The sequence below is a fragment of the Aethalodelphis obliquidens genome, unplaced genomic scaffold (assembly GCF_003676395.1).
Source record: "Aethalodelphis obliquidens isolate GAN/ISIS:26980383/991018 unplaced genomic scaffold, ASM367639v1 scaffold53, whole genome shotgun sequence".
NCBI classification, from domain to species: Eukaryota; Metazoa; Chordata; class Mammalia; order Artiodactyla; family Delphinidae; genus Aethalodelphis; species Aethalodelphis obliquidens.
The window spans coordinates 14,369,892-14,397,539 of record NW_020837997.1 but is presented as its reverse complement, the minus strand read 5'-3'; the positions used below and the strand labels follow the sequence as shown (position 1 = coordinate 14,397,539).

The 27,648-nt window shown below is 58.6% G+C and overlaps 2 protein-coding genes across 4 annotated transcripts in view; both read right to left on the bottom strand.

Moving 5' to 3' along the window:
- The window catches only part of SHC2 (SHC adaptor protein 2), a 30,375-nt gene extending 12,936 nt beyond the window's left edge, over positions 1-17,439 (bottom strand). Inside the window, exons 1-6 of one of the 3 annotated variants that reach the window (XM_027085705.1) lie at positions 16,944-17,439; positions 2,796-2,866; positions 1,001-1,061; positions 767-886; positions 204-257; positions 24-75 (exon numbers count right to left, since the gene is read on the bottom strand). In XM_027085705.1, coding sequence (XP_026941506.1) covers positions 24-75; positions 204-257; positions 767-886; positions 1,001-1,061; positions 2,796-2,866; positions 16,944-17,417 — 832 coding nt within the window. In that variant the 5' untranslated portion in view covers positions 17,418-17,439. The remainder of the gene's footprint in view (positions 1-23; positions 76-203; positions 258-766; positions 887-1,000; positions 1,062-2,795; positions 2,867-16,943) is intronic. The other 2 variants (XM_027085702.1, XM_027085704.1) reach the window with 2 other exon arrangements.
- Positions 17,440-20,058: 2,619 nt separating this feature from the next.
- On the bottom strand, positions 20,059-25,623 carry CIMAP1D (CIMAP1 family member D). Its single transcript, XM_027086033.1, has 4 exons — positions 25,497-25,623; positions 24,488-24,595; positions 21,812-21,925; positions 20,059-20,543 (listed from the first exon to the last, which is right to left on the bottom strand). Exons 1-4 carry the CDS (start codon positions 25,621-25,623, stop codon positions 20,059-20,061), a joined length of 834 nt encoding a protein of 277 aa, XP_026941834.1.
- Between the last annotated feature and the right edge of the window lie 2,025 nt (positions 25,624-27,648).

Here is a 27,648-nt window from a genome sequence, read left to right as displayed (position 1 = left end):
CTCCCGCCCCCACCGGGCCTCACCTCTCTGGTTGATGGGGTCCTTGGCCACGTAGGCCACGTAATCCACCATGTCCTGGGGAGAGAGGGCAGCGGGCGGAGGAGTCCCAGCAGCGCGGGGGGTGGGACCGATGGGCACAGGCAGGGGGTCTCGGGGCTGGGGGGGCAGAGGGGCCGGGAGTCCACCCCCAGTCCCGGCCTTACCGTGTCACCCCCCGACGCAAAGGAGATGGACTGCATGTGGTGGCTGGCGATGATCTGGCCGAAGAGAGACCACCAGTCACGGGGCTGCCGCTTCAGGGTCGGGGGAGGAGACAGGGGCTCGGGCCGGTCACGAGACCAAGGCCACGGGGCGGCCGGAAGGACAGGGGTGAGGGGATGAGCCATCCCCTCGACAGTACGCCAGGATGACCGAGAGCCCCACTGGACGGGCAGCCCCGCAGCCAGGGCAGGACGCAGAGACCCACGGCCACGCGGCCGCACGGGAGGACAAACCCGCCCCGCGCTGGTGGGCATTCTCACACGTGTGCACGTGGGCGCCAGGCTCAGACACGTCACCACAACCCCGACACAGACACACAGACACACCTGCTAAAATCCACACGCGTCCCGGTGCGCAGTTCACACCAACACCTGCACTTCACCCAAGGCACGCCGCCCCCGCCCCCCGCGCCCAGCATGCTTCCAGGCTTCACCTAGGTTGAGTCCACAGACCCCGCCCTGGGCGGGGCTGGCGGAGGCTGGGGGGAGGGGCGGGCGGCGCTCACCTGGTGCGTGGCGGGAACGGAGAGGTTGAGGCCGTCGATGGAGATGCTGACGGCGATGCTCATGCCCGCGAAGCGCAGGTTGCTCTTGCCCAGGATGGAGGCCAGTGCCTTGTTGGGGGCCTGCGGGGGGCACAGGGCACCGGGAAGGTGGGCCCGCGGTGGGGCTCCAGCTGGGGCAGGCCCCGGGATGGCCATGACTCGCTCCCACCCGGAGGCCATGGGCCCCTCACCCACCTTCTTCTTCCAGGAGCCCCGGATGCCAGGCACGGCCTCATGGAGCCGGTTGATGGCTTCCCTGTGTGGGCGGAGGAGGGAGGGGGCTTAGAGAGCTTGGAGTGGAGGGAGCAGAGGCTCAGAGAAGGGGGGGTCAGAGGGCGATGGGCTGAGGAAGGGGTGCAGTGGATCCTGAGTGGGGAGGGGCTCAGAGGAGGGAGGAACGCTGGGGCACCTGGAAGCCTGGCCCAGGGGCTCCGGGCTCCCAGCCGCCCACCCCGTGTGCCCCGCAGGTGCTCCTGCCCTCAGCTCTCCCCCTCCAGCTCTTTCTTTCTCAGTGACCAGCGAACCTCTGAGCCACAGCCCACTTGACAGATTTGGGGGTCAGATTTGGGGCTGCTGACACAGCCCTTCAGCCTGAACCCCAAGTTCTGTGTGGCCACAGGCTGGCCAAGATTCCCATCTGTGGCATAAGAGGATGACCTCTGCTCTGGGCCCCCGGACGCAATGGCAGAACCAACCCTCCCAGACAGAATGGGAGAGACTCCACGAAACAGCTCGTCCCTCCGGAGGGGCTGGAACTTTAACAAGGTCCTGAGGGTCAGATGGACACACAGAAGGCTCTCAATAATGTCAGTGCCGTGAGGGGAACCAAGCCCTCACCCCGCAGGTGGGAAGGCAAAATGAAGCAGTAGCTCCTCAAAGTGTGAAGCGATCCACCCCCAGGTGCGTACCCTGGAGAACTGAAAACACACGTCCACACAAAGCCTGCCCGTGGGCGGCCACCGCAGCGCAACTCACAACAGCCCGAAAGGCAGAAAGCACCCGAACGGCCGTCAGCGGAAGATGGATAAACACAATGTGGTCCCTCCACACACGGGACCATCACTCAACCCTGCAAAGGGGGGAATCCCTGACACTCGCTACAGCGTGGACGGACCCTGAGAACACGATGCTCAGTGAGAGAAGCCAGACACAGAAGGACACACAGGGTGTGATTCCATGGATGGGAAACGTCCAGAACAGGCCAGTCCGCAGACACAGAGAGTGGCTGCGTGGTTGTCAGGGGATGGGGAGGGGGTGGGGTGACTGCTAATGGGGATGGGGCTTCCTTTCAGGGTGATGGAATGTTCTGGAATTAGATCGTGGTGATGGTTGCCTAACTTGGAAAACAGCAAAATACATCGAATTGTACACTCTGATTGGGTGAATTATATCTCAATAGAGTTTGGGTGTACACTTTGATTGGGTGTATTATATCTCAGTAGAGTTTTTTAATGTCTCTGGTGAATGCACTCAGTCAGTTTCCAACATGCAAAACAATGGGGGCCCCTCCTGCCTCAGCCCTGGCTGTACCCTTGACTCTACATGACTCAGGTCCAGGCAGCTCGGAACATCACGACACCACCACGCCTTCTCTGCACCAAAAAAAAGCCAGGACGGTGGACATGCCCTGGTCGCCTTGGACGGGCTCCCAGCCCCTTGCAGCCCTGCCCTGAGTCTCAACCAGGAGCCAGCAGCACCGCCCCCCCGGTGCCAGGACATGCTGGGGCGTCCTCAGCACCCCTCGTGGGACCCACACACTCTCTGAGGGATGCGCTGTCGTCTCCAGGAGATCATCTGGGGTCCGGAGAGCGTGGGTGACCGGCAGGCGGGGACAGAGCTGGGACTGTGCCCCACCCCAGATCGCTCTGACCCTGCAGAGCGCTGCTCCCCAAGCCGGGAAGGGGGAGGGAATTGTCGCCGAGTCCACCACCCTCACCTCCCAGCACAGAGCTACACACCAGACCCCCCCACCCCCGCAGCCGGGCCTCACCTGGTGAGCTGGGTGCGAGTGCTGAAGTCCAGGGAGCGCATGGAACGGAGGACTTCGATGCAGCCCATGTACTGAGGGGAGAGAGCACAGGGTGAGCGCCAGCCCAGCAGAGCCCAGCTGGGGCCTGACCGTGGAACCCAGGCCTTCCCTCCAGCGAGCCCTCTGCCCTCCCCTCCCGCCACCCTGGGCTCCAGCCCCCGCCTCTGTCCTTATGAGGCCCAGCCTGGTTGCCACAGGGCCTTTGCACCAGCCGGCCCCAGCCGTCCCTTCCCCCATCTATTTGCGGACTGCTTCCTTCCCCAGCTCCAGGCTCCCGGTCACCTCCTCAGAGCTGCCCTCCCTGACTGTAAGGGAGTTGTTCCCTGGAAGCGGTGGATTCCTCCAGGCTCACTCCTGGCTGTTCGTTTAACCATCTGCTGTTCATTCTCTTTCTGCTCCACTAGAAGGTCACCTCAGGAGGGCTGGACGGTGGCGACCCTGTTCACTTCTGCGTCCCCAGGGTCCGGGACAGAGGACGTCTGGCCCGCGAAGCCCAAAGCTTTGACTGTCTGACCTTTTCCAGGGAGAGTGTGCCCACCCCTGCCCAGATTACCATTTCCACGGAAGGTAATTCGGTAATTCAAAATCTCCAAGAGACGATGCTGAGGGACAGAGAAGGCAGGAACAGCCGGGGGAGGGGTGGGGCAGGGTGGCCAGACGACGGCCACCAGCACCCCCCAACGTGCTGTCTGCACAGCTGGGAGGGAACCTGGCACAGCCATTTGCAGAGTCTGTCATGTGATCCCATTGATGGGAAACGTCCAGGACAAGAAAATCCACAGGGACAGAGAGTGGGTTCATGGTTGTCAGGGGCTGGGGAGGGGCGTAGGGGGTGACAGCTAACGGGGACGGGGTTTTTTTTGGGTTGATGGAATGTTCTGGAACTAGATAGATTTGGTGGTTGCAGAACCTTGTGAATGTACTAAATACCACTGTACTGTGATTTCAAACGATCAATGGGGGACTTCCCTGGTGGCGCAGTGGTTGGGAATCCATCTACCAATGCAGGGGACATGGGTTCGAGCCCTGGTCCGGGAAGATCCCACACGCCGCGGAGCAGCTAAGCCCGTGCACCACGACTACTGAGCCTGCGCTCTAGAGCCTGCGAGCCACAACTACTGAGCCCACGCGCCTAGAGCCCGTGCTCTGCAACAAGAGAAGCCGCCGCAATGAGAAGCCCACGCACTGCAGCGGGGAGTGACCCCAGCTCGCCGCAACTGGGTAAGGCCTGCGTGCAGCAACAAAGACCAAATGCAGCCAAAAATAAATAAATTTTAAAAATAAAATTAAAAAAAGAAAAACAAAAGGTTAATGGTAGGGACTTCCCTGGTGGTCCAGTGGTAAAGAATCTGCCTTCCAATGCAGGGGACGCGGGATCGATCCCCGGTCGGGGAACTAAGATCCCACAGGCCACGGGGCAACTAAGCCCACGCACCACAACTACTGAGCCTGCGCACCTCAACGAGAGAGCCCGCGTGCTACAAACTACAGAGCCCATGCACCCTGGAGCCCGCGAGCCACAACTAGAGAGAGAAAAAAAACCCACAGGCCACAACTAGAGAGAAGCCCGGGCGCCGCAACGAAAGATCCCGTGTGCCGCAACTAAGACCTGACACAGTCCAAAAAAAAAAAGAAAGAAGGAAAGAAAATAAATAAATAATGGTGAATGGTTAACTTAGTTATGTGAATTTTACCTCAATTTTTAAAAATATTTATTTATTTACTTACTTATTTGGCTGTGCCGGGTCTTAGTCGCAGCACACAGGATTTTTTAGTTGCAGCATGTGGGATCTTTTTTCTTTAGTTGCGGCATGCGGGATCTTCATTGCGGCATGCAGGATCTTTAGTTGCGGAATGCGGGGTCTTTAGTTGCGGCATGCATGTGGAATCTAGTTCCCTGACCAGGGATCGAACTGGCCTCCCGCACTGGGAGCATGGAGTCGTAGCCACTGTGCCACGGGGAAGTCCCCTCGGCTTTTAAAAAATGATACACGCACACATGCTTTGACCCTGAAACTCCATTTTGAGGACTTTATCCCACAGACACACCAGTCTGCAGGCTCCCTATGTGTGCACAGGTGGCTGTTGGGAGCCATACTCCACCTTCCCCCCAGGGCTCCGCCCCCACCCCACCCCCACCCCGGCAGGACTGGTGCTGGGGCAGGTGCGCGGGTATTTACTGCCACCACAGCCCGGTGCGGAGCATGCCTTCCTATGCTGGCCCCGGGGGTGCCCTGCCTCCGGCCGCCTGCCCCTCCCTTCCTGCGGGACTTGCAGCACTGGAGGAATAAACAATAAATTGCAGACACCCCAAAACTTGACACATCTAGGGTTTTGAGGTCCAACCCAGGACGCCAGTTAGGTTGGCATTTCCCATAAACGATTAATATCTTCTTAGTGTATGTCCCAAATAACGCACAAAACATACTTATACTGACAATTGTTCGTGTTCATGGGAACTTTACATTTAGCTGGGCAGCCTGTATCTTTGCTGAACCGAAATAAATCGCGGTGCTGGGAATGGAAGAGTCTGCAGCTGTAAAAAGAGCAAGGTGCCGACTAGGAGCCACAGTGCCTTTTGTGTGGACAAGGGGGCCAAGGAGGACACACGTGTACACAGCACGTGCGGACACTGTGTGTTTGTGTGTGTGCGCATGCACACGTGTGGGTGACAAGCTCTAGCAGGACACAGTAGCTGCTTCTACAGATGCCATTGGCTGACTGTAAAAGTGGCCACCAGTTCCTCCCCTCCCCCATCCAGGCCCTGGGTTGGCCGTAATGCAAGCAGCACACGGACAGGCGCCGTCACCCGTCACCGGAGTTTGCTCCCCTGCTGCTCTTGGGACCCTGCGACCCTGCCGGGGTACCCTGCCTGATGGCGAGACACATGGCCCACCCCCATCTCCCCAGCTGACATGGAGCCAATCGCCATGTGAAGGAGGAGACCATTCAGCCCCAGCCGACTCACAGCACCACAGGAAATAAAAAGTGTGTGTTGTTTCCACGCACTAGGTTGTGCGATGGTTCGTTACACAGCAGAAGCTCCCTAGACAGTGACCAGGAGAAGAGAGGGAGTAAGGCAAGTGAAGATCCAGGCCAAAGGGAACAGCAAGTACAGGCCAGAAGCGGGAACCAGCTTGGAGAGACCAGACTCACTCCAGTGTGGCTGGAGCAATGAGAGATGAGAGGATGTGGGACCCTGGAGCTGTGATGAGGGGCTGGGTTTCATTGTGACCAACTTGGGGGGCCATGGGACAGCTTTAAGCAGGGAGGTGAACTGATGTGTCTCACCTTCATTGTATGGATGATAGACGATGTATGGATGGATGGAGGATGGATGGATGGAGGATGGATGATGGATGATGAACGATGGATGGAGGATGGATGGAGGATGGATGGATGAACGATGGATGGAGGATGGGTGAATGATGGAGGATGGCTGATGAGTGGATGATGGATGATGGATGGATGGATTGAAGATGGATGATGGATGATGGATGGATGATGGACGATGGATGGATGGACGATGGATGAATGATGGATGGAGGATGGGTGAATGATGGATGGAGGATGGATGACAGATGATGCAAGGATGATGGATGATGGATGGATGGAGGATGGATGATGAGTGGATGATGGATGGATGGAGGATGGACGGATGAATGATGGATGGATGATGGATGGATGATGGATGATGGATGGATGATGGACGATGGATGAATGATGGATGGAGGATGGGTGAATGATGGATGATGGATGGATGATGGATGATGGATGGATTGATGGATGGATAGATGGATGGATGGATGACAGATGATGCAAGGATGATGGATGATGGATGGGTGATGGATGGACAGGTAGATGGAGGGACGGATAGACAGGTCCTCAGGGACTATGTGCCAGGCGTGCGTTAGACATGTAGAACCTTGAAGAGAATTAGCTGTGGCCCCGGCCCCCAAAGCAGACTCTCACACTGAGTGGACAGCTTTGCTGGGTGCTGGCGGCTCAACAGGTACCCTCCCTCTAACAGAGCATGCGTCTGCATGGGGCATCCGTGCTGCAGGGCCCCAGGGTCTGAGGGGTCTAATTCACCCTAACCAGTGTACAGCTCATTCTGGTTGTGTGACTGAAATCCTCCCAGTACCCCCAGCCCCCCCGGGTGAAGTGGGTGCATGACTCAACTGCACAGGAGAGGAGATGCAACACGGGTCCCCTTCCCGGAGGGTGGAGAACACACTACGAAGGCAGGGAAGGTAAGCAGGTGGCTGAAGCGCCTGCCGGCAGCGATGACACTGATAAGCCGCTTGTCGCATGCCGGGCCCTGTTCCAAGTGTGCTGCGCACATGACCTGTCAACCCGCTCCACCCCAAGCCCGCACTGCGCAGCAACATGACCCCTCAGGAAACAGCCCCGAGGGCTCTGTAACCCGTTGGCAGTCACAGGTCGTAGGCGGCAGAAATAGGATCTGAACCCACAGCCTGGGCTCTGGAGCGTGCCCCGGCCCTGCAGGAGGCGGTGAAGACGGCAGCAAACTACACACTCGGGGGCCAGAGGGGCCCAGTGCTGCCAGACCACCTGAAATCCAGGGCCTTTGCCTGCAACACCCCGATTTGTAAACAATGACAAGGAATTTTTATTTTTAGATAGAAGAAAAAAAAAAAGGCAGAGGTCAAATTGAGCCTTGGTCCTGCCAGGGAGTACGACCTCTGACCTAGGACCCCAACGTCTCGGAAGGCCAGCCGTGGTGTGTGGGTGACAGCCCCAGGAGGCTCCGTCCACATGCCCAGCCTCACAGCCTGTGAGAGGGACCTTAGTGGAAGGGAACCTCTGCAGATACAACCAGGTTAAGGATGTCAAGGTCAGACGGTCCTGGATTTAGGATCGGCCCTAAATCCGATGCCACACGTCCTCACGGGAGAAAGGCAGAGGGGGGCTGAGGGACAGACACGCAGGGAGAAGCATGTGGAGCTGGAGGCAGGGCTGCGGCCCCAGAAGCTTGGAGACGGACTCTCCTTCAGAGCCTCAGAAGGAACCAGCCTGCCGACACCTTGATTTCGGACGTCTGGCCTCCAGAACCGGGAGAGGATACATTTCTGTAGTTTTAACTGCCCAGTGTGTGGTCATTTGTTACAGCTGCCCCCGGGAGACCGACAGAGAAGGCCGGGTGGGGACCCCAAACGGCAGATTTGCAGCCCACCTTCCCCTTCGCCAACGCAGAAACAGAGGCCACCCAGAGCCGGCCCTAGGATGTAAGGGGAAAACTGAGTTACAAGTGGGAAAACTGAGTTTCAGAGCAGGAAAGGGACCCAGCCGAGTTCACACAGCACACCAGGGCGGACACAGGACGAGCACCCAGCTCACCACACTCCCCGCAGGACGCGCCACCCCTCACGGTGCTATAGGTCCTGTACCATTACTACTTAGCGTTTTCATTTTAAATAAACTCCATTTATAAACATAACTGAGTTTATTTCTGAAGGCAACAGTAGGAAACCCCCCCAAAGTCCATAAACTGGTGAATGGATAAACAAAATGTCATCCGTCCACACACTGGAACGTTACTTGGCCATGAAAAGGAGAGAAGCCCCGCCACTCGCTACCACGTGGATGGACCCTGAGGACACGACGCTCAGTGAGAGAAGCCAGACACAGAAGGACACACGGCGTGTGATTCCACTGATGGGAAACGTCCAGGACAGGCCAATCCACAGACACAGGGAGTGGGTTCCTGGTTGTCAGGGGACAGGGAGGGGGTGCAGAGTGACTTCATGGGGACGGGGCTTCCTCTGGGGTCATGAGAATGTTCTGGAACTAGATCATAATGAGTGTTTCACAAATCTGCACGGGCACTAAGAACCACTAAATCTTACAGCTTAAATGAGTAAGTTTTATGACACTGAATTACATCTCAGTTTTTTAAAAAATGTGCATGGGGAAACAAAAACAAAAAGGAGAAAGCAAAAACAGAAAAAGAAAAGAAAATGTGCATGAGTGGGAATTCCCTGGCATTCCATGTTCAGGACTCTGAGCCCTCATGGCCGAGGGCCCGGGTTCAACCCCAGGTCGGGGAACTAAAATCCCACAAGCCGCATGGTGCGACCAAAAAAAAAAAAAAAAAAGAAAGAAAAAATGTACATGAAGAAAAGAGGAAACTGCATATTGCTACCATAAAACTTGGGTTTGATGCCTAGCAGTGTTTCCTAATAACCATTAAAATAAACATGTAATTAGCAAAATGAAAAGTGTCCATCCAGGCAGAACTGTCCATTTTTGCTAAGACGAGTTAGTGAACGTTTGTTGGGCACCAGGCTGCTTGCAGAGTGTCAGAGTCCCCCCTCCACAGATGCAGTTGAGGAACAGACACACAAGGCTCTGGGCGGAGGGGCCCGGATGGTGGGGACTTGGTGGGGCCGGCGAGGGGGCCCCGGGCAGCAGCGGACTGCCTTTGCACATTTGAACACACCTACGTTACCCTTCCCTTTTAAAGGTCTGACCAAAAAAAAGTACATCCCCACAGATATGTGTTGCTTATAACGGAAACAAATGGGGCCTTGACCAGGGAGAAACATCGCCTTAACTGAGTGCGTTAGTCTCCTGGGGGGCGGCCTCGAACAACAGAGACTCCGTGGCTCCCAGTCCTGGGGCTCGGATGCCCAGCATCCAGGTGAAGCAGGGCCGCGCCCCAGCTGGAGGCCCAAGGGAGGCCCTTCCTGCCTCTTCCAGCTACTGGTGGTGGCCAGCAGGCCTGGGCTTGCAGACACATCCCTCCGGCCCCTTCCTCTGTGGTCACGTGGCCTCTCCCTGTGTGTCTGTGTCCAGATTTCCCTCTTCTGAGAAGGACATCAGTCACACTAGATCTAGGGTCCATCCTGCTCTAGGAGGACCTCACCTTAACCTCATTGCACCAGCAAAGACCCTATTTCCAAATGAAGTCACATTCTGAGGCCCGGCGGACATGAACCTGGGGGGACGCCACTCTCCCCCGTACACCAAGCGATCAAAGTTTCCAGCAGCCGCGTCGGGATGCACGGGCACCCCTGCCTCCCGACCAGACGCACAGAGGCTGGCAGAACCGGCCTCCATGCTCCCTGCCAAAAACGCACAAGGCGAGCCCGCCGCGAGCATCACGAGCCCAGCTGAGGGCCGACACAAACTCAGGGGCAGCCTGCAAAATCGTGGGGCGCACTCCTCCAAAATCTGGGGAGCCCTGCACTGACGCTGGTCCTGGGTCCCCAAGGACTTCCGAGCATCCTCCTGGGCGTTCGCGTTTGTGAAAAGCCCTCACCATTCACCACGACTCCAACCTAACACCATTTTACACAGAACTCGAAGCATCTAAGGGCATTTTTTGTTTGTTTTCTTTTCTACCGCAGCAAAATACACGTAACGTTCAATTTAACATTTTAACCGTCTGTAAGCGCACGGCTCGGTGGCACTAAGCACCTTCACGTTGTCGTGCAACCATCCCCACCATCCATCTCTAGAACTTTCCCATCTCCCCAAACTGAAGCTCTGTCCCCGTGAAACGCCGACTCCCCACCCCTCCCCCAGCCCCCGGCCCCCACCGTCTACTTCCTGTCTCTGTGGATGTGACTCCCGCTGGGACCCCCTGTGCCTGGAATCACACAGTATCTGTGCTGTGGCTGGCTTCTCTCACTGAGCGTCACGTCCTCAAGTTTCATCCCTGGTGTAGCAGGTGTCAGAACCGCCTTCCTTTTTAAGGCTGAGTGATGTTCCACTGTGTGGCTGGATCACGTTTTATTCATTCATCCATCAACGGACAGCTGGGTGTTTCTGCCTTTTGGCTGTTGTCAATAGTGTCGCTATGAACATGGGTGTGCAAATATCTGAGTTCCTGCTCAATTCCCAAAAGAGAAAAATACTTATCTCCTCCCTAGATGCACACACACACACACACACACACACACACACACTCACTCAACCTCACCCATATAGCCAGTCATATACTTATCATCTTCCGGCTCTTTCGGGTGTATACCAAGGAGTAGAATTTCTGGATCACATAGTAATTCTACGCTTAACTTTCTGGTATGGTTTTAGTACGCATCGAATGTAATGAAACTTGAAACTATCTTGTATGTTAACAGAAGGCTTCATCGTGTGTCGTTCAGGCTTTACCAAGAGTTGTCCGCTGTTTTGAGAATCACACGGCCTGCAGCAACTCTAATGGTGGTACTGGAGCTGCCAGAGTAACCCTGGAGCTGTTTGTAGCTGTCGTGTGAACGGTGGCTCCTGTCTCTGTCGCTGTGCGCCTAGAGAAGCTTACGCGTTTACACACTGAAACATATTCTATGTTACTGTGAATTGCTGCCTCTGTGTTTCTCCTTTTTATTGCTGTTTTGTTACCTCGTATTGATTTTGGGGGGGATAAATGTGCAGGTAGGTGTTATATACGTGATGTCCATTTCAGGGTGGAGGTTACCAAACACTAGTTATAAATGAGCAGTGGTTAATTCAACGGTATTGCAAGCAGCTGGCTCAGGCTGGTGGTTCTCAAACACGAGTGGGTGTTGGAATCAGCCGGCAGGCTGGTAAAACATCGTTCACCAGGCCCACCCCAGAGTTTCTGACGCAGCAGGTCTGGGGTGGAGCCCAAGAATGTGCATTTATAACAAGTTCCCCGAGGTCTGGGCACCACACTCTGCTCACCATTGGTTCAAGCCAATTTGGTGGCCCACCTCCCCTGCCACGAATGGAACTTGACACCTCCGGCCAGCGAGGTGTGGGGAGAAGAACGAAAGGGATGGCCTTTTCTTCCAGTGGACATGGCTGGATCTGCATGCGATATCTGGTGCTGTGGCCGCTCTTTTGTGACCATGAGGACGGTTAAGCCAGCATGCTGAAGACGGCAGTGGAAAAGATGGAAAGACCTGGGGCTTCAGGGGTATGCTCAAGTCATTGAAGTAATCCACCCTGGAGCCATCCTACCCCATTGCCTTCAAGGAATCAGCTGCATTTGCAGCTAAAAACACCTGAGCACAGCTAACCTCCCAAGGTTCCCCACACACCACCACCTACGAGACCAGCCTTCAGGAAAGACTGGGCGGTGGAGACAGCCAGGCCTGGGCCCCTGGGGCAGCTCTAGGTCTCTCTGTGCCCCATTCAAAGCCTTCCTCGTGAGAAACTCGAGAGAGCGCACGGTGAGGGCACCTCGAAAAGCAGAAAGGGCTTGTTAGTAGAATTTTCGTAAAAGTGTAATAGGGAAGAAACCTTGTATTCTATTACAAACTAATCGCTATGGGGATGTTGCCTAAAAGCTTAAATTAAACACAGTGGCCCATCTCCGGGAAACCTGCCTCCTGCAGGAGGAAGAAATTAACACCTGCCCTCCGGAGGCTGACTGGGAACCAGGAAGTGCTTGGCTTTAGTCCCGCCCCTTTCAGTATGGAAGAATCCTGCACGCTCTCTCAGGGAAGATGGCTCTTCGGGACGCACGTCCACTGTCTTCTCCAGATCAAGTCGCTATTCCTTGCCCCAACGACTCGGCTCTCGATTTACTGGCCTGTCCTGCATAGACCAGTACAAGCTTGGACTCGGTAACAAAAGGAGAAGTGCCCGGCGTGGAAACAGCCCCGATGGAAGGAAACGGGATGGATCCACAGACGGGGCAAGTATCCATCTAGACCAGAGCCGTCCAACAGGGGCGCGGAGTGCCAGGCGACCACTTGAACTTAGCTTAAAATGAAGCAAACTGAAAGTTGAGTTCTTCAGCTGCCCCAGCCCCATTCGAGTGCTCGTGGCCACACGTGGCTACCAATGGGACGGCACGGACCTGGAACATTCCACGTCCGCCTCTGGGCGGCACTGGTCTAGGCTAGTCCCACGGGCAGTTTAGGGAACGTCACAGGACACTGTCTGGGGCTTTCCGGAAAGGGCATCCTTATTCACAGAAGGACCTGGCAGGAGAGGGCTCTTTTCTGGAGGCTGAGGGGACAGAGGAACTGATCTGAGAAAGGAAAAGCACGGCAAGGGTGCTGCATACGTTTCTGGGGATGGCTGTGCCAAAGCCCCACAAGCCGGACGGCTCAAAACAGCAGACGTTTCTTGTCTCCCAGTCCTGGAGGCCAGACACCCCTCACCCAGGTGTCGCAGGGCCGGGTCCTCCCGGAGGCTACAGGGGAGGCTCCCTCCCGCCCGCCCCTTCCGGCCTCCGCTGTAGCTGCCCTCCTGCCTCCCTGGCCTCGAGCTGCGTGGCCAGCGTCTGCACGCGTGTCCTCACATGGCTCTCTCTCAAGGCCGCCAGTCACTTGGTCCAGGGCCACCCTAATGCAGGAGGACCTCTTCTTACCCAATGACATCTGCAAAGACCCTATTTCCAAATCAGGTTGGGGACACTATTCACCCCCAACACAGATGAAAAGAACGTGAATCCATGACAGGGTCCCCAAGCTGTGAAATTAACCAACCCCAGAGCCGCCACCCGCCCGGGGCTGCTTCTCCCGTGAGATGATCGATGTCGTCGTGGGTCTAAACTGCTCTGGGTCAGGACTGCCGCGATGCCGCTGAAGGCACCACAGCTGCTACCACCCTCGCCGGGCTCCTTGACGCGGCTGCGCCTCCGTTTCCTCCCCTAGAAACTGGGTAGGAAATCTCAGGGTTGGGGGCTCCACACTAGCGTCTAGAAACCCAGGTGCCCTGATTGCATCACTGCTCGCTGAGTCTCCCTTTTCTTGTCTCAAAACAGGGACCATTCCAGGGTTTTGTGAGGGTTCTGTGACATCAGGTAGGTGAGTCAGCTGCTGTATTAGTTTCCTCTTGCTGCTGTAACGAATTACCACAAATTTAACATAAATGTTATTCCCTTACAGTTCTAGAGGTCAGAAGTCCGACTGGGGCCTCACGGGGCTAAATCCAGGCGTGGGCAGGGCTGGTCCTTCCGGAGGCTCCAGGGCAGCATCGGTTCCCGCCTTCTCCAGCTTCTAGAGGGACCGCACCCCTGGCTCGCGGCCCCTCCTGCATCCTCACAGCCAGCAGCGCGGCATCTCCCGCCTCCCTCTTATAAGGACCCTGGGATGACGCTGGGCCCCCCAGGGAATCGAGGGTCCTCCCCATCTCGGGGTTCTTAACTTAATCCCTCCTGCAAAGTCCTCTCTGCCTTGTGAGGTGACACATCCTCGGGGCCCGGGACCAGGATGGGGACGTCTTTGGGGCCATTAGTCTGCCAACCACCCTGGTAGTTGCCAGGTGGCAACGAGTTCAGGCTCTGAGAGGAGCCTCAGCTCTGGGTCTGGTCCTGGATTCTCACCATGTAACTGCCCTGCCTCCCTGTTCCTCCGTTTCCCCACCTTACATAAGTGGGGACACACATCCCCTCTTGAGGACCCAGGGTTGGACCTGCCTGTCCCTGCGTAAGCTGGGATACGGCTGCTCCTGCCTTCACTTCACACTCCTCTGTGAAGCGGGAGGGGACTCCGTGGCTCCCAGGACACCTGGTGGATGCAGGTGCAGGGAGAGAAGCGGCTCCCAGGGGAGGAGCAGGCCACGGAGGCTGGTTCAGGCCCCGCGGGGCCGCGCCTCTCCAGGGAGCCTGAGTCAGGGCACCACACCCATCAGCCAGCGACTCCCGCTGGCTTGTCTCCAACGTGGATGCTGTGGTCCCTCTCTCCCCAGCCCCACGCTGCCCTGGCCCATTGCATCCGCTAACCCGACTGCTCCCCAGCCACCTCCGAGGTCTCTCTGCTGCCCTTCCAGCCCCACCTCCAGCCCATTTCCACAGGAAAGATCCTTTCAGCTCCAACGCTGCCCTGCGACCCTGCCTAGAGCCATCCAAAGCCCAGCTTCTCCCCACAGCCCCCAAATCTTATTCCTGCTCTTGTCTCCCTCCATCAGCCCCACCACGTGGGTCTCCGGCGACTCCCCGAATGTGCCCGCTGAGCCCCTGCCTCGGACTCTCTCTCCCCAATCGTTTCACGTCTGGGGCCGCAGTGGCTTCAGGTCTCAGCTTAAATGGCATCTCCTGAGAGGCGCCTCGCCCACCAGCCCGGCTAAAAGCAGCCACCAGTCTCTTGCTCTGACATCACTCGATTGTAATTTCTGCACAGCATCTACCAGTGTCTGCCATTTCCCTGTTTGTCTCATTTATTTACTGTCAGCCTCTCCCTCTAGAAATCTGAGCCCCGTAAGAGCAGGGATCAGATCTTTCCCATTTCCTACGATACCATCAGCACCTGGCAGGGCGAGGCATGCATTAAATATTTGCTGCATCGATGAAAACGTCAAGATCGGGCTTCCCTGGTGGCGCAGTGGTTGAGAGTCCGCCTGCTGATGCAGGGGACACGGGTTCGTGCCCCGGTCCGGGAAGATCCCACATGCCGCGGAGCGGCTGGGCCCATGAGCCATGGCCGCTGAGCCTGCGCGTCCGGAGGCTGTGCTCCGCAACGGGAGAGGCCACAACAGTGAGAGGCCCGCGTACCGCAAAAAAAAAAAAAAAAAAAAACCATCAAGATCATTGGAATAATCCAACAGCCTGCACTTCAACAACACGAGTATCTGAATTCTGAACACTCCTAATCCCTGTGGCCGTGGCCGGTGGGCAGACACAGCTCGCCCCTGAGGGGATGTGGTTTGAAGCCCAAGGCATCACCCACAAAACATCTCACTACAAAATCAGTCTTGAATCCAGTGAAGCTGAGATTCAGCAAAAGAAGGGGCCACAGCCAAGTTAGAAGACGCCAGGAGAAAACAGGGAGACCCAGCGTTTGGGGCAGCCTGAGGCCCGGCACGTCTAACAGGCTTCCGGGACGCAGTGGACCCTGCCTGGACCACACATGGACAAGAGTCAAGGCCACTGGGGGCCGCCACAACAAAGCACCACAAACTGGGGGCTTAACACAACAGAAATCTAACCCTGACCCTACTGTTCTGGAAGCTGGAAGTTGGGAATCAAGGTGTGGCAGGGCCCTGCTCCCTGGCGGTGAGGGGCTCAGGGGAGGGCCCTTCCCGCCTCTTCCAGCGTCTGGTGGTGGTGAGCGGCCACCCTCAGTGTCCCTTGGCTTGTGGATGCATCGCTCCATTTCTCCCCTATTGTCACGTGGGCCCTCCCGGTGCGTTTGTGTCCAAATCTCCCTCTTCTTATCCAATACGCCGCCCTAATCCAGTGTGATCTCATCTTAACTTGATTATGTCGACAAAGACTCGATTTCCAAATAAAAACCATATTCACGGGTTCCTAAGGTCATGAATCTGGGGGGATACTATTCAACGCAGTACGGGGGTGGGGGGCGAGGCGGGGAGAGGTTGTAAAAGAACCAAAGACAAAACAACCAACTGCAAAGACACAGACCTCCAGGATCCTGGCCCCAGAAACCAGACTGAGGCGCTGTGAATACTGCCGGACCCTGGATGTGACAATGAACTGTGGACGGGCAGGGCCCCGGTGGGCCAGGGGGCCGCACGGAAGCATTTTACGGAGCGTCTTCCCCCGGGCCGCTTGCCTCCTGACGGTTCATCAAAAACTACACACAGGGGCAGACAGGCTGAGCGGGGAGCGTGCAACGTTCACAGGCGTGGGTGCTAGTACGGGCCGGCCAACGGCCCACGTCTCCGTACGTCCAAAAGGTTCATAATAAAACCAGGACAAATGAAGACCTGTTCCCTTACAGCACCTTCCAAGTTCCCGGAGTCTCACATCTCGAATCCTGGGGCCTAGCGGGGCCCGGCCTTTCTGCGCCCCACCTCAGGCCAAGGTCTCCGGTTCTGTAGTCTGGGAAGGAGGTTTCAGTGGGGGTCTGGGTATCAGGACGCCCCCACCCGCATCCTCCCCCCCCCCCCCGCAGACGGTGGCCAACGGAACGGGGGCTCCGCTTAACCCGCGCATGCGTGCCACCCTCCCACCAGCCGCCCTCTCCCCGCCCCTCCCCACGTGACGCCGTGGGAACCTGGACCCCAGCGCCTCCCGAGTGGGGGCGGCCCGCTGAGCGCGGGCTGGCGATGGGGGTCTAGGGTGATGGGGAGAGAAGGAGGGACGGAAAGAGACCTGGCTCTCGGGGTCCAGAGTGTCCCAGAGAAAGAAGTGGGGGATGGGAGCCCCTGTGCCCAGGCTGGGGCTCCGGGGAGGATGGGATCTCAGGGTCGCGCCGGCCCACTCACCCGAACGATGTAGGAGACCCCGGGCCCCAGGACCCTGGCGTCCGGGTGTAGCCAGCCGTGCGCCGGCTTGTGGATGAAGCTGCCTTTGCGGATCCACTCGTCGGCGGCGGAGTCCGGGGGCCCGGCTGCCCCCCGCGCGCCCCGCGACCCCCGCGCCCCGGCAGCCCGGCAGCGGCTGAGCGCAGGCAGGGGGCAGGGCGCGGTGCAGCGCGGCTCGCAGGCGCCCAGGACCGCCGCCGCCAGCGCCGGGACGCCGGCCGAGGCGGCCGGCTCGGGCTCGGGCTCGGCTCCCCCCGCCGCCCCCGCGCCCCCCGCAGCCCGCGCCGCCGCCGGGCCGCGGCCCAGGAAGCCGGCTGGGGCCGCGAACTTCCACTGCGGCATGCGCGGCAGCAGCGCGCAGAAGGTGGTGGGCGCCTCAGGCTCCGGGGGTGCGGGGGGCGGGGGGGCCGCGCGCCCGCCCGGACCCTGCGTCATGGCCGCGGCCGCCCGACCGAGCCCGACCGGGCGCTGAGCCTGGCGCGGAGGAGGCCCTCCCGCTCCCTCCCGCTCGCTCCCCGCCCCCGGCCCGGTGATGTCATCCGTCCGGCCCAGCGCGCAGCCGCGGGGGGCTGCGCCCCTGGGACCCCCGGCCCTTGGCGCCCCGGTGCCCGGCGGGGAGGCTGGGGAAACTGAGGCCCGCCGAGGGCACGAGCGCTGACTCGGGTCCGGCAGCCAGGGAGGGAGCGAAGTTTCGAACCCAGGGCCGGGGCAGCGACCCCTCACTTCGCCCCCCACCCGTCGCCCGAGTTCCTAGAAGCACAGAGGCGGGAGAGACTTATAAATCACTTCCTGTCTTCCCTTCTCGCCGTCGGGAAACTGAGGTCTGGAGAGGGGCGGAGGCGCGGTCAAGGAAGGAGAGCGCCCCAGCCCCTAAGCTTAGCTCCTCTGTTCCTGCCGGAAGTACTTGAAAATCAGGCCCTGCTTTATATCCTGACAGGGGAACTGAGGCTCCGAGAGGGGAAGGGGTGTGCGCCCGAGGACACGCAGCGCAGACTCGGGCCCTACGCTGCCTTGCCCTGGGCCTCACTTTCCCCGGCTGTAAGCCAGGGGCGCGGGCCGGAGGGTCACGGGCTCCTCCTCCATTTCTGGGGGGCCCCGTCCGGCATCAACTCAACTGAACTCCAGGGCCTGAGCCTCCCAGGCCTGCCGACTTGTCCGTCCGCCAAGGCCTCAAGGGTTGCCGCCTCTGCACCGGGGAGCGGACGGTCTCGGTCACGCCAGGACCCAGCCTCCCAGCCCGGGGCTGGCCGATCCCCTCCCCTCCCCCTCCAACCCCGCCCCAGGCAGGGCCGGCTGCCGGGAAACAAAGGGAGGGGCCGGGGCCGGGGCAGGTGGCAATGGAAGGGAAGGAGGGGCGAGGCCGCTAGGGGTCGGATCGATAAATCAGAGCGGTGAGATCACCGCGCGGCCGCCTCCCGCGGGCTGGGGAGGAGGCGGCGATGGGGGCTGGCGGGAGGGGCGCGCGCGGCCGTCATTGGCCGGCGGGCTGGACCGGGGGCTGCGATGCCCGAGGCCCGAGCCTCTCGCCTAGGGAGCCATTGTGCGCCTGCGGTCCGCGAGGAGCGGGCGGGGACAGTGTGGCCTTGGGTCGGTGTCGGGGGGGGACGTTTGGCGGGGTCTGGAGCCCCCACCTGGACTCTGTGCGCTCTGTGTCTGTTGTGGACCACAAACTTGTGGGCTGTGTGAGGGTTGGGTTGTATGTATATTGTGTGCGGATGTGACCGTGTGTGTGTCCAGGTGTGGGGGGCAGGGAGAGGGAGAGAGAGGAGGGAGTCTGGGTTCCCGCCCAGGTGTGTGTGTAGGGGGTCCTGGTATGTGTCCACCTAGTTGGGTGAAGGGTGTGTGTTCAAGTTTGGCACCCCAGGCTGGGGGGAGAGAGCTGACCCCCACTCCAGGAGCCCTCTAGGTCCTGCCTACTGCGCCCACCCCCACCCCACCCCACCCCCCGCTCCGTGTCTTCTCTTCCAGGGAGTCGAGGTGCATGCAGTCTGTGTCCCTCCCAAGCTCCTGGGTTAGGGTCTTTCTGGGCTGGGGTTTATAACGTGTCATCCCATGGAGGGTTCGGTTATAGGACTCCATCCACGTGTTTCCTTCCCGTCCCTGGGAAAGAGCGGCAGGAACAGAGCCCAAAGGGCAGGATTTACATCCTGGCATCAGAAGGACACACACTCTCAGTGCCCTCAGACAAGTGTCCAAACTCCCTGAAGCCCTGTTTCCCCTTGGTAAACATGACCTGCCTCCTGAGTCACTGTGAGATGATCTTATCGATATCCGGAACACGGTAGGAACCTACTGATGGCAAATGTTAGACTCCATCAGATTCCTATGCATCCTTCAAAGCCCAGCTTCAGTGTCCCTTCTTCCAAGAAGCCTACCTGGCTAGCTCCCCCCACTCAAAGCCGTGGCCCCACCTCTCGCTTCCTGTACCCCTGGATCCTGTCTCTGGTCCCATCCAGATCCCCAGGGGCTGCAGAGTTGGGGGTCTGGATCTCGAGAGCAGTGTTTGGGTTTCCTTCCCGTGACATGAACAGACAACGTGTGTGTGATGCGGACAGCTCCTGGTGCCACGGGGATTTATTGGCAAGCAGCTAGAGGGTGTGAAGGGGCAGCAGGGCTGTTTCCAGCCTGATTCGGGGCTGAATTCAGTGCTTCCACGAGTAGCAGGAATGAGCCCAAGTTTGGCAGAAACCCAAGCTGTGCTGGGGACCCAGGCCCTAGCGGGCAGACACTGAGTTCTAGGACACAGGAAGCCGTACCTCCAGCCAACAGCTCGAGAGGACCAGAGTGTCCCTTTTTCCACCTGGCCTGGCCTGACCTGGCCTGGTGTGACCCGGAGAGAAGAAACTGGGACGCTGGAAGGAGGCTCTCCCTGTCGGGACCACGGGGTCACAGCCCCCCCGGGACTGGAGAAAGCAGGTGGCCTAGAAGGACCTCAGACGGTTCAGAGAACAGGAAGAAAGGAGGCACCTTCCCCCCACCCTGGCTTCTAGGCATGCCCACCACCTGCCCACACCCCACTTCACAGCATGGGAAACTGAGGCTCAGCCCAGGCCAGGCGTCCTGTCCCCCAAGGGCATCAGGGTGCGGTGTCCACGGCCATGGTGGTGGCCCGTTTGGAGTGGCGGATGCCCATGGTGAATGCCGGGGCCCTGGCCTTGGTCATGGTGACCTGCTCGGGGCTGTGGGTGCCGGGGCCAGGCGTCTCATCCGGGGGGCGCGGGGCTCGGGGCCGCCCCAGCATGGTGAAGGCCGGCCGGCGCTGACGGTAGGCGTTGGGGTCCGGGCTATCATACTGGCCTGGACCCGGTATCTCAGTGGGGTCCTGCGGGGGTCGGACGGGGGGCGTGCGGCCTGCTGCCGTGTAGCTTGGGCTGCTGGGCTTGGTGAAGATCTGGGAGCCCCAGAGGGAAGGCAGGGTGTAGGTGTTGGGGGCAGGGACTGAGGTGTCCAGGGGCCGCGGGCGGATGCGGGAGCCCAGGGTGAAAGCTGGGGGTGTCCGCTGGCGCGTGGGGGCCACCTTCTCTGGGCTGTAGGCCCCGGGGCCGGGCGTCACCTCCAGATCTGTAAGAATGGGGCAGGAAGGTTGGCAATGGACAGGGTCCTCAGCTCCTCAAGGACCTGGCGTGGCTCCCCGTCGCCACATGCGTCATGGAGCTCACAGAGCCCAACCTCCCTCTGTTCTCTTTCAAGCCTCTGGCCTTTGCCCAAGCTCAACCCTCTGCCAGGAATGCCTCCCATTTCCCATTCCCACCGCCCAGGAGTTGCTTTCCCTCCTCCAAGACAGTGCGAAAGGCCCCTCCTCCCTGCTGCCTTCCCCGCACCCTCCTAAGCAGAGCCCTCACGGCCCTTCCTGAGATCCCCCTGGGGTGGGTCTCTCCGCCTCTCCAGACATGGCCACACTGAGGTGAGATGGTCCCCACCTGGATCTAACCACACCAGGCTGGGGTCTCACAAAAAGCGAGGATGTGTCAAATCTACTTCAACTCTCAGCAATGCGCTTAGTACATGTTGGAGTGGATGGGTGAGTAGAAGGGTGGGTAGTGAGTGGGTGGATGAGGGGTGAATGAGTAGATGATGGATTCAGGGAGTTGTAGCTGGATCGATAGCTTGTGGATGGATGGGTGGATGGACGAGTGGATCATGGGTGGATGGGTGGGCGGGTGGGTGGATGAATTAGTGGATGTGGATGGGTGGGTGGGTGGGTGGGAGGGTGGATGGGTGGTTGGATGAGTGGATCGTGGATGGGTGGATGGGTGGGTGGACGGACGAGTGGGTCGTGGATGGGTGGATGGGTGGCTGCGTGGATGGGTGGATCATGGGTGGGTGGGTGGGTGGGTGGATTAGATGATGAATAGGTGGATGGGTGGGTAGGTTGGTGAGTAGATAGATGGGCGAATGTATGAATGGATGGATCGATGGATCAGTGGTGGACAAGTAGCTGTGTGGTAGGTCAAAGATGAAAGGGTGGGTGGATGGGAGATGCGCTCTAGGTGAGAGGGAGCTGTCTGGAGCCCGCGAAGGGGATGGTTGCATTTGCCACAGTCCCCACTGTACCCTATTGTCTCCTGATGCCGAGGGTGAGCTCCAGCTGCCCTTGTGGCACCCTTGGCCATATGTGCCCAAGATCACATCACCCTAGGCCACTTCACCCATTCAGGTTCTCTCAGAGCCCCTGGCCCCTCTTCTGAGTCCACTGGATTTTGTCATTCCAAAGACACTGAAGGTCTGAGGACTCGGGGGTGGGAGGGGAGAAGAGTACGGAGGCACGAGATTCACTGAGGGCCTGAAGGGGCAGGGTCCTGGTAGGGCAGCACAGGTCAGATACTCACCCCGAGACTTGCCCCGGCCCTGCATGGAGTAGGCAGGGGTGCAGCTGCGGCCAAAACGGGTGACTTTCGGGTCCAGGAAGTAGACCGGCCCGGGGCTGGTCTCCTGTGGAGATGCTGGGGAGAGGAGCCCAGGGTCCTAAGGGCGCCTCCAATGACCCCACCGCCTACTCGGTGCCCTGCTTAACCCTGAGGCACTCCCACCCCCCGAGGCCCCTGGCCCCATCTTGGAGGGCAGGGACTCAGTCCACTGAGGTATGGTTGCCCTGACCTGGGGGGCCTGGGTCTTGCTGACCGTCTGTGTGCCTGCAATCAAAGCTGTCCCGTTTGCTGTGCCCCACCCCTGACCTGTCCTCTGCCAGGGGCTAGGGGACCAGCTCCTGGACCATTAGAATTCTGTGTAGAGTGAGAGAACCAGGCCCGAGTAAGGGTCCAAGGAGAGCCCTTCCAGGGCCTGGGCTTAGCCTGCGGGTGGCCAACCTGAGGGAGGGGCTTGTGTCGGGCTCTGAGAGCCAGGTCCTGGGGAAGCTCTTCGCCCAGGTCAGCCTCCTCTTCACGCTAGCAGGATGTGAAGATGGACACTGAGATGGTCCACGGAAGGGGGTGGTCCGGCGCCGGGTGCTTAATAATTGGCACGGGACTTCCGTGGTGGTCCGGTGGCTAAGACTCCACACTCCCAATGCAGGGGGCCCGGGTTCCATCCCTGCTCAGGGAAGTAGATCCCGCACGCCACAACTAAAGGATCCTGCATGCCACAACAGAGATCCCAAGTGCGGCAACTAAGACCCGGCACGGCCAAATAAGTAATAAATAAATAAATAAATAGATTTTTTTTTAAAAAAAGAAAGTGGAAAACATGCACCGACTTAAAAAAAAAAAAAAAAGGGACTTCCCTGGTGGTGCAGTGGTTAAGAATCCACCTGCCAATGCAGGGGACATGGGTTCGATCCCTCATCCGGGAAGATCCCACATGCCGCGGAGCAACTAAGTCCGTGTGCCACAACTACTCAGCCTGTGCTCTAGAGCCCGCGAGCCACAACTACTGAGCCCTCGTGCCACAACTACTGAAGCCTGCGCGCCTAGAGCCCGTGCTCTGCAACAAGAGAAGCCACTGCAATGAGAAGCCCACGCACCGCAATGAAGAGTAGCCCCCGCTCGCTGCAACTAGAGAAAGCCCGCGCACAGCAATGAACACCCAACGCGTTCAAAAAAAAAAAAAAATTGGGACCAGTTACTATGATTGCCATTGTTACTGTCTACAAGCCCACTCCAGGATAAATGCACATGCATCTAAGAGCAGTAGGTCTGACAAGGATCAACTGGTTTAAGTACTATGCGTATGTGTGCACACATGACACAGTACACACACGTGAAGCATGTTCATGACAAATGAGCACAGTCCAACTCATGGCATTTCCCACCTCGATGCCTATGCTGCAAGCTCTGCCTGGAGTCCCCTTCTTCTCCAGGGACTCCACCAAACTCCTACTCATCCTACAAAGCCCAGATCCCATGCCTCCACCTCCCAGAAGTCTTCCCTGGGCACTCGGCGAAGTCTACAGTAACCACCACTACCCCCAACTCCCCAGCCTATCTGTCTCTCTGTCCCAGGATGGGTCCTGTAACTGGGATTAGAACCTGGCAACCCAGGTTGCTCTGGGCCATAGGCTCGGTTCTTGATCCTTCCTAGTGACAGATGTGACGCTGATTCCCTCCTTTGCCTTCTGGGGCCACTCGCAGCTTCCTGAGTTTTCTCTCACTTTGGTTTGGGATTGTTGCTGATTCTGAAGGCTGAGAAGAGGCTGCTGGCGCCGCACCTCCCAACAAGCCTCTGTCCACAGGAAGCAAAGTCCTCACAGAGCAAGGACCCTTCCAGCCCCCAGCCCAGCCCACTCGGGACCCCGAGCGCTCTAGCAAGTGGGTGAAGGAGCGGGTGGGCAACGCCATGAAGGCACAGGCTTGTGGGTACATGGCAGTGACGCCATCCACACAATGGGCCGCTGGCTATAGCTGGGGCCCTGTGTCCGCCCCATCACTGCATCCAATGCTCACTGACACCCTGTCGCACTCCTTCTGGCCAGGAGGAAAGTGGACATCACAGAGGTGGGGTGGCCCACGGACCAGGCCAGCCGCACAGCCTGCTGTCTCGCCAACCTTTCCTGTCCAAACACGAAGGATTCTCCTTCCACCCTCCCCGCGCCCCGTGGGACATCACGGCCCAGGAGCCCCCATCCCGCTGACTGAGGACCTGAGGCGGCACTCACACCCACAACCCTTCTTTGTGGAGCTCTGACTGGAGACCAGGCACTGCTGTAGCCACTTTGAAGGCATCCAATCCTCACTTAATGAACGTCTCCAGACATCCAAGGTGTATTTAATCCTGACCGCAACTCGGTAAGGACTGTACCGTCATTGTTTACAGAGGGGGAAACAGACACAGCTTGCCCAAGTCAAGCAGCAAGGAATTTGCAAATGCCCTGCAAAACCACACACTACTCCCCTTCCATAAGGAAACAAGGGACCAGAGAAGCACAGCAGGTTTCCTGAGGACACACAGCGGGGGTTACGTTGCACACTGTCCCGGCTTCCTGCCTGACTGAATGAGAGCTTGGATCTAAGGGGGTGAGGAAATACTCTGGGTGGGAGATTGGAGGCCCACCTCTCCCACACCGGCCTTACCCTCGCTGGGCCTCCGGAAGAGCGAGTAGGCAGGACCAGCCACCCTGGTGCAGTCGTGGTTGATGTAGCCGACGGTGGACGGCAGGGCGTACAAGCCTGGCCCGGAGCCTGCGACCAAAGCCTGAGGATCACGGCCTGGGGCCATGCACCCTAAGAGATGGGAGGAGACAGGGGACCAGCCCCTGAGCCCCCACCTGGCCTCCCAGCCAGTCTCCACAGCAGGGGTGTGGGAGTAGCAGTTGCCGGGGTGGTGGGGGGAGTGGCAGGGGCTTTGTGAGTCACAGGAGTTACAGGAGGGCGGGGCTGCAGGGCTGGGGCACCCTGGGACCGCTGAGGCCCAGACACACAGATACACAGTCACAGGTGGGAAACTGAGCCCCAGACGCAGAGATACGCAGTCACAGGTGGGGAAACTGACCCCTGGACACAGAGATACACTGTCACAGCTGGGAAACTGACCCCTGGACACAGAGATACACTGTCACAGTTGCAACGTTTGGTGGCCTCTGCAAGAATGTCCGTGCTACATAGGCCACGGAATCTGACTCCAGCGGCTTTGCTACAGATGGGGAAACTGTGGCAGGGCTGAGGCGGAACGGAGATCCCAGGGTCAGTGTCAGAGTTAGGGAGGCTCAGCTCCCCCACGGACCGCTGCACAGGCTCCCAGGTTCTGCTGCTCTCTCTGAGACAATTATCACCAGTGAATACACTGCAAAGGCTTTTTGCTTGTTTTTCCTCGTGTCCGTCCCCCCACGGGGCCTCTGCTGCTCTCTTGACCACTGTACCCTCAGCACCGGGAAAGGTGCCTGGCCTTTAAGACACTCAACTCACGGGCCCTCAGGAATGCCACATTCACACCCATACTGCGGGAAGGAAAACTGAGGTTCGGGGAAGCACAGGGGCCTAGAGACTGCCTGCTCCAGCCAGGCTCCCACACATTCCAGACACCCCAGTGGGGGGCACTGGAGCAGGGAAGGGTCCCACCACCACGGCCCCCTCGCCCACCTACCGTTCTCCAAGGGGGCTACCCCGCAGGTCCTCCTCAGACCAGTCTCCGGGATTTGGCAGTCGGTGGTCCGCCGGCCCAGGGCCACCGGAGTCAGCCGTGGAGCAGGGTCGCAGGGGAGGGTCCCCATGGTGGGCAGGGGCGGGTCCGGGGCTCCTGGTGTCAGCTTCTTGGCCACGCAGCTCTGGGCTACAGGTGCCGACACCTTCCCGGATCCTGGCGGCTTCTGCGGGGTTCGCAGAGCCCCGGGCAACCACACCCTCCAGACGGCACAGACGGCCCCTTGTCTGTCGGCAGGGAGTCTGGGGCCCTGGCCCGAGCAGGCTGGCCAGCGGTCACTGGCCTGGAAGTGGGGCCAGGATCGAGTGTCGGCCAGGTAGCTGGATGGTCCAGGAAAGAATCCGGTGTCAGCAGAGCCAGTCCCCCGGGAGCCAGCTGAGTTGGGCAGCCCAGGCCAGAGCAGGCCCTGGGGAGCCGGAGCTGCAAACAGGACACCCACAGCCTGGTGGCAGGAGGGACAGGTGAGGTCATGGGCGGCTGGCCCCATTTCTACAGCTAAGGAAACTGAGGCACGGTCCAAGGTCGCCACTCTGGGAGCTGCTTCCTCCCCTCCTTCCTTCATCCAGGAAGGACTTATTGGGCGCCTACTGTGTACCAGTTTCTGTTTGGGTTGGTGGGACACGATGGAAACAGGCAGACGGGGAGTTGATGTTTTCGCGAGGGGAGAGAGGAAATAAGCGATAAATGTATAAATGAGCACACCGTAGGTTCAAAGGCTAAACGTCCTGCAAACATACAGCAGGGCAGGGGCAGGATGAGAGGCCACTGCGGTGAGAAGGTGAGGGAACAGCATTTCAGGATAGGGAAGGGCTGTGCCGAGGCCCCGGGCAGGAGCTAGGACGGCAAGGAGGCGGCAGTGCTCCTCCGGGACAGGCCCCTGCCTTCCAGAAGCCAACAGGGATTTACTCCATCCTAATGCAGAGTTTATTTCCTTGGCGGCACCGAGGGCTACCACTGTGTCAGGCTCCAAGACGGGGCTCGGGGAAACCTGTCTGAAGAGAATTCACATTCCTGTCTCTTCCTGGCATCCTGGTTTGTTGTTGTGTTGTCAGCCCCTTTAGCACTGCCATGTGTTACCAGCTGTATTGAGTTACAATTCACATACCGTACCATTCATTCCACAACGTATTTTTCATGCATTCTGTAATTTTTTAACTTTTTAATCAAAAAGTCATAGTCTGTGTCAAAGGTCATAAAACGTATATTGGAAAAGAAGATCTTAAAACCAATGACCTAGAAAACTGTAGAAAGAATTCACAAAGCCCCCTACCAAAAAAGCTGGCTCTTTGAAAGGATCAACAAATTTGATAAGGCTCCAGCTGGACTGATCAAGAAACCAACGAGGTGAACCAATCCCAACATTGGGAACGGAGGACGGGCAGGGGTAACGCGGTCCGTGTGAAGCCAGAAAAAGGCCCTTTGCTGAGAGGCACCTGAGGCGCTTTCTGCGCCGGCATCATCGTGTTTAATTAACCCAGCATCTCGTAAGAGGTACTGATGCTGACCCCTCTGTGGTCACAGGAGGGGAGATGACGCTCGGCAGGGAGAGCGACAGGCACGGACCCTTGACTCGGGTTTTAGAGCAAAGCTTAGGGTCAAGGGCTTCTCCCGGGTTCTAATTCCCGCTCAGCTTTCTGGAAGTGCTGAAATCCTCTGGATTCCCGTCGCCCTAAGGATAAAATCCAAGCCCTCCCTGTCACACAAGGCCCCGCACGGTCTCACCCCCACTTCCACCTGCCCCGGACTCCTACTACTCAGCCCTGGTCCACACCCCTGTGGCCACATCAGCCGGCTTCCTGCTCCTTGGGTGGGAACCTCTGGGACTCTACCTGCCCACCCTCCCCCTGGGATGCACGTTCTGCAGATCAGCCCACAGCCAGCTCCATCCTCAGTCACCTGTGGGCCCCAACACTGGACAAGCTACGCGCTTCTTTCCAGAAGCTCACAAACTCCAGAGCCATGGACAGAAGCGGGCGCTGAGGAGGGAGATGGGGGATAAATACCCCACCTCCCTCTCCTTCTGCCTGTTAGCGCCTCCCATTGACCCACACTGGCCAGACTTGCAGGAGCCCAGAGACACCCCACTGAGGTCAGC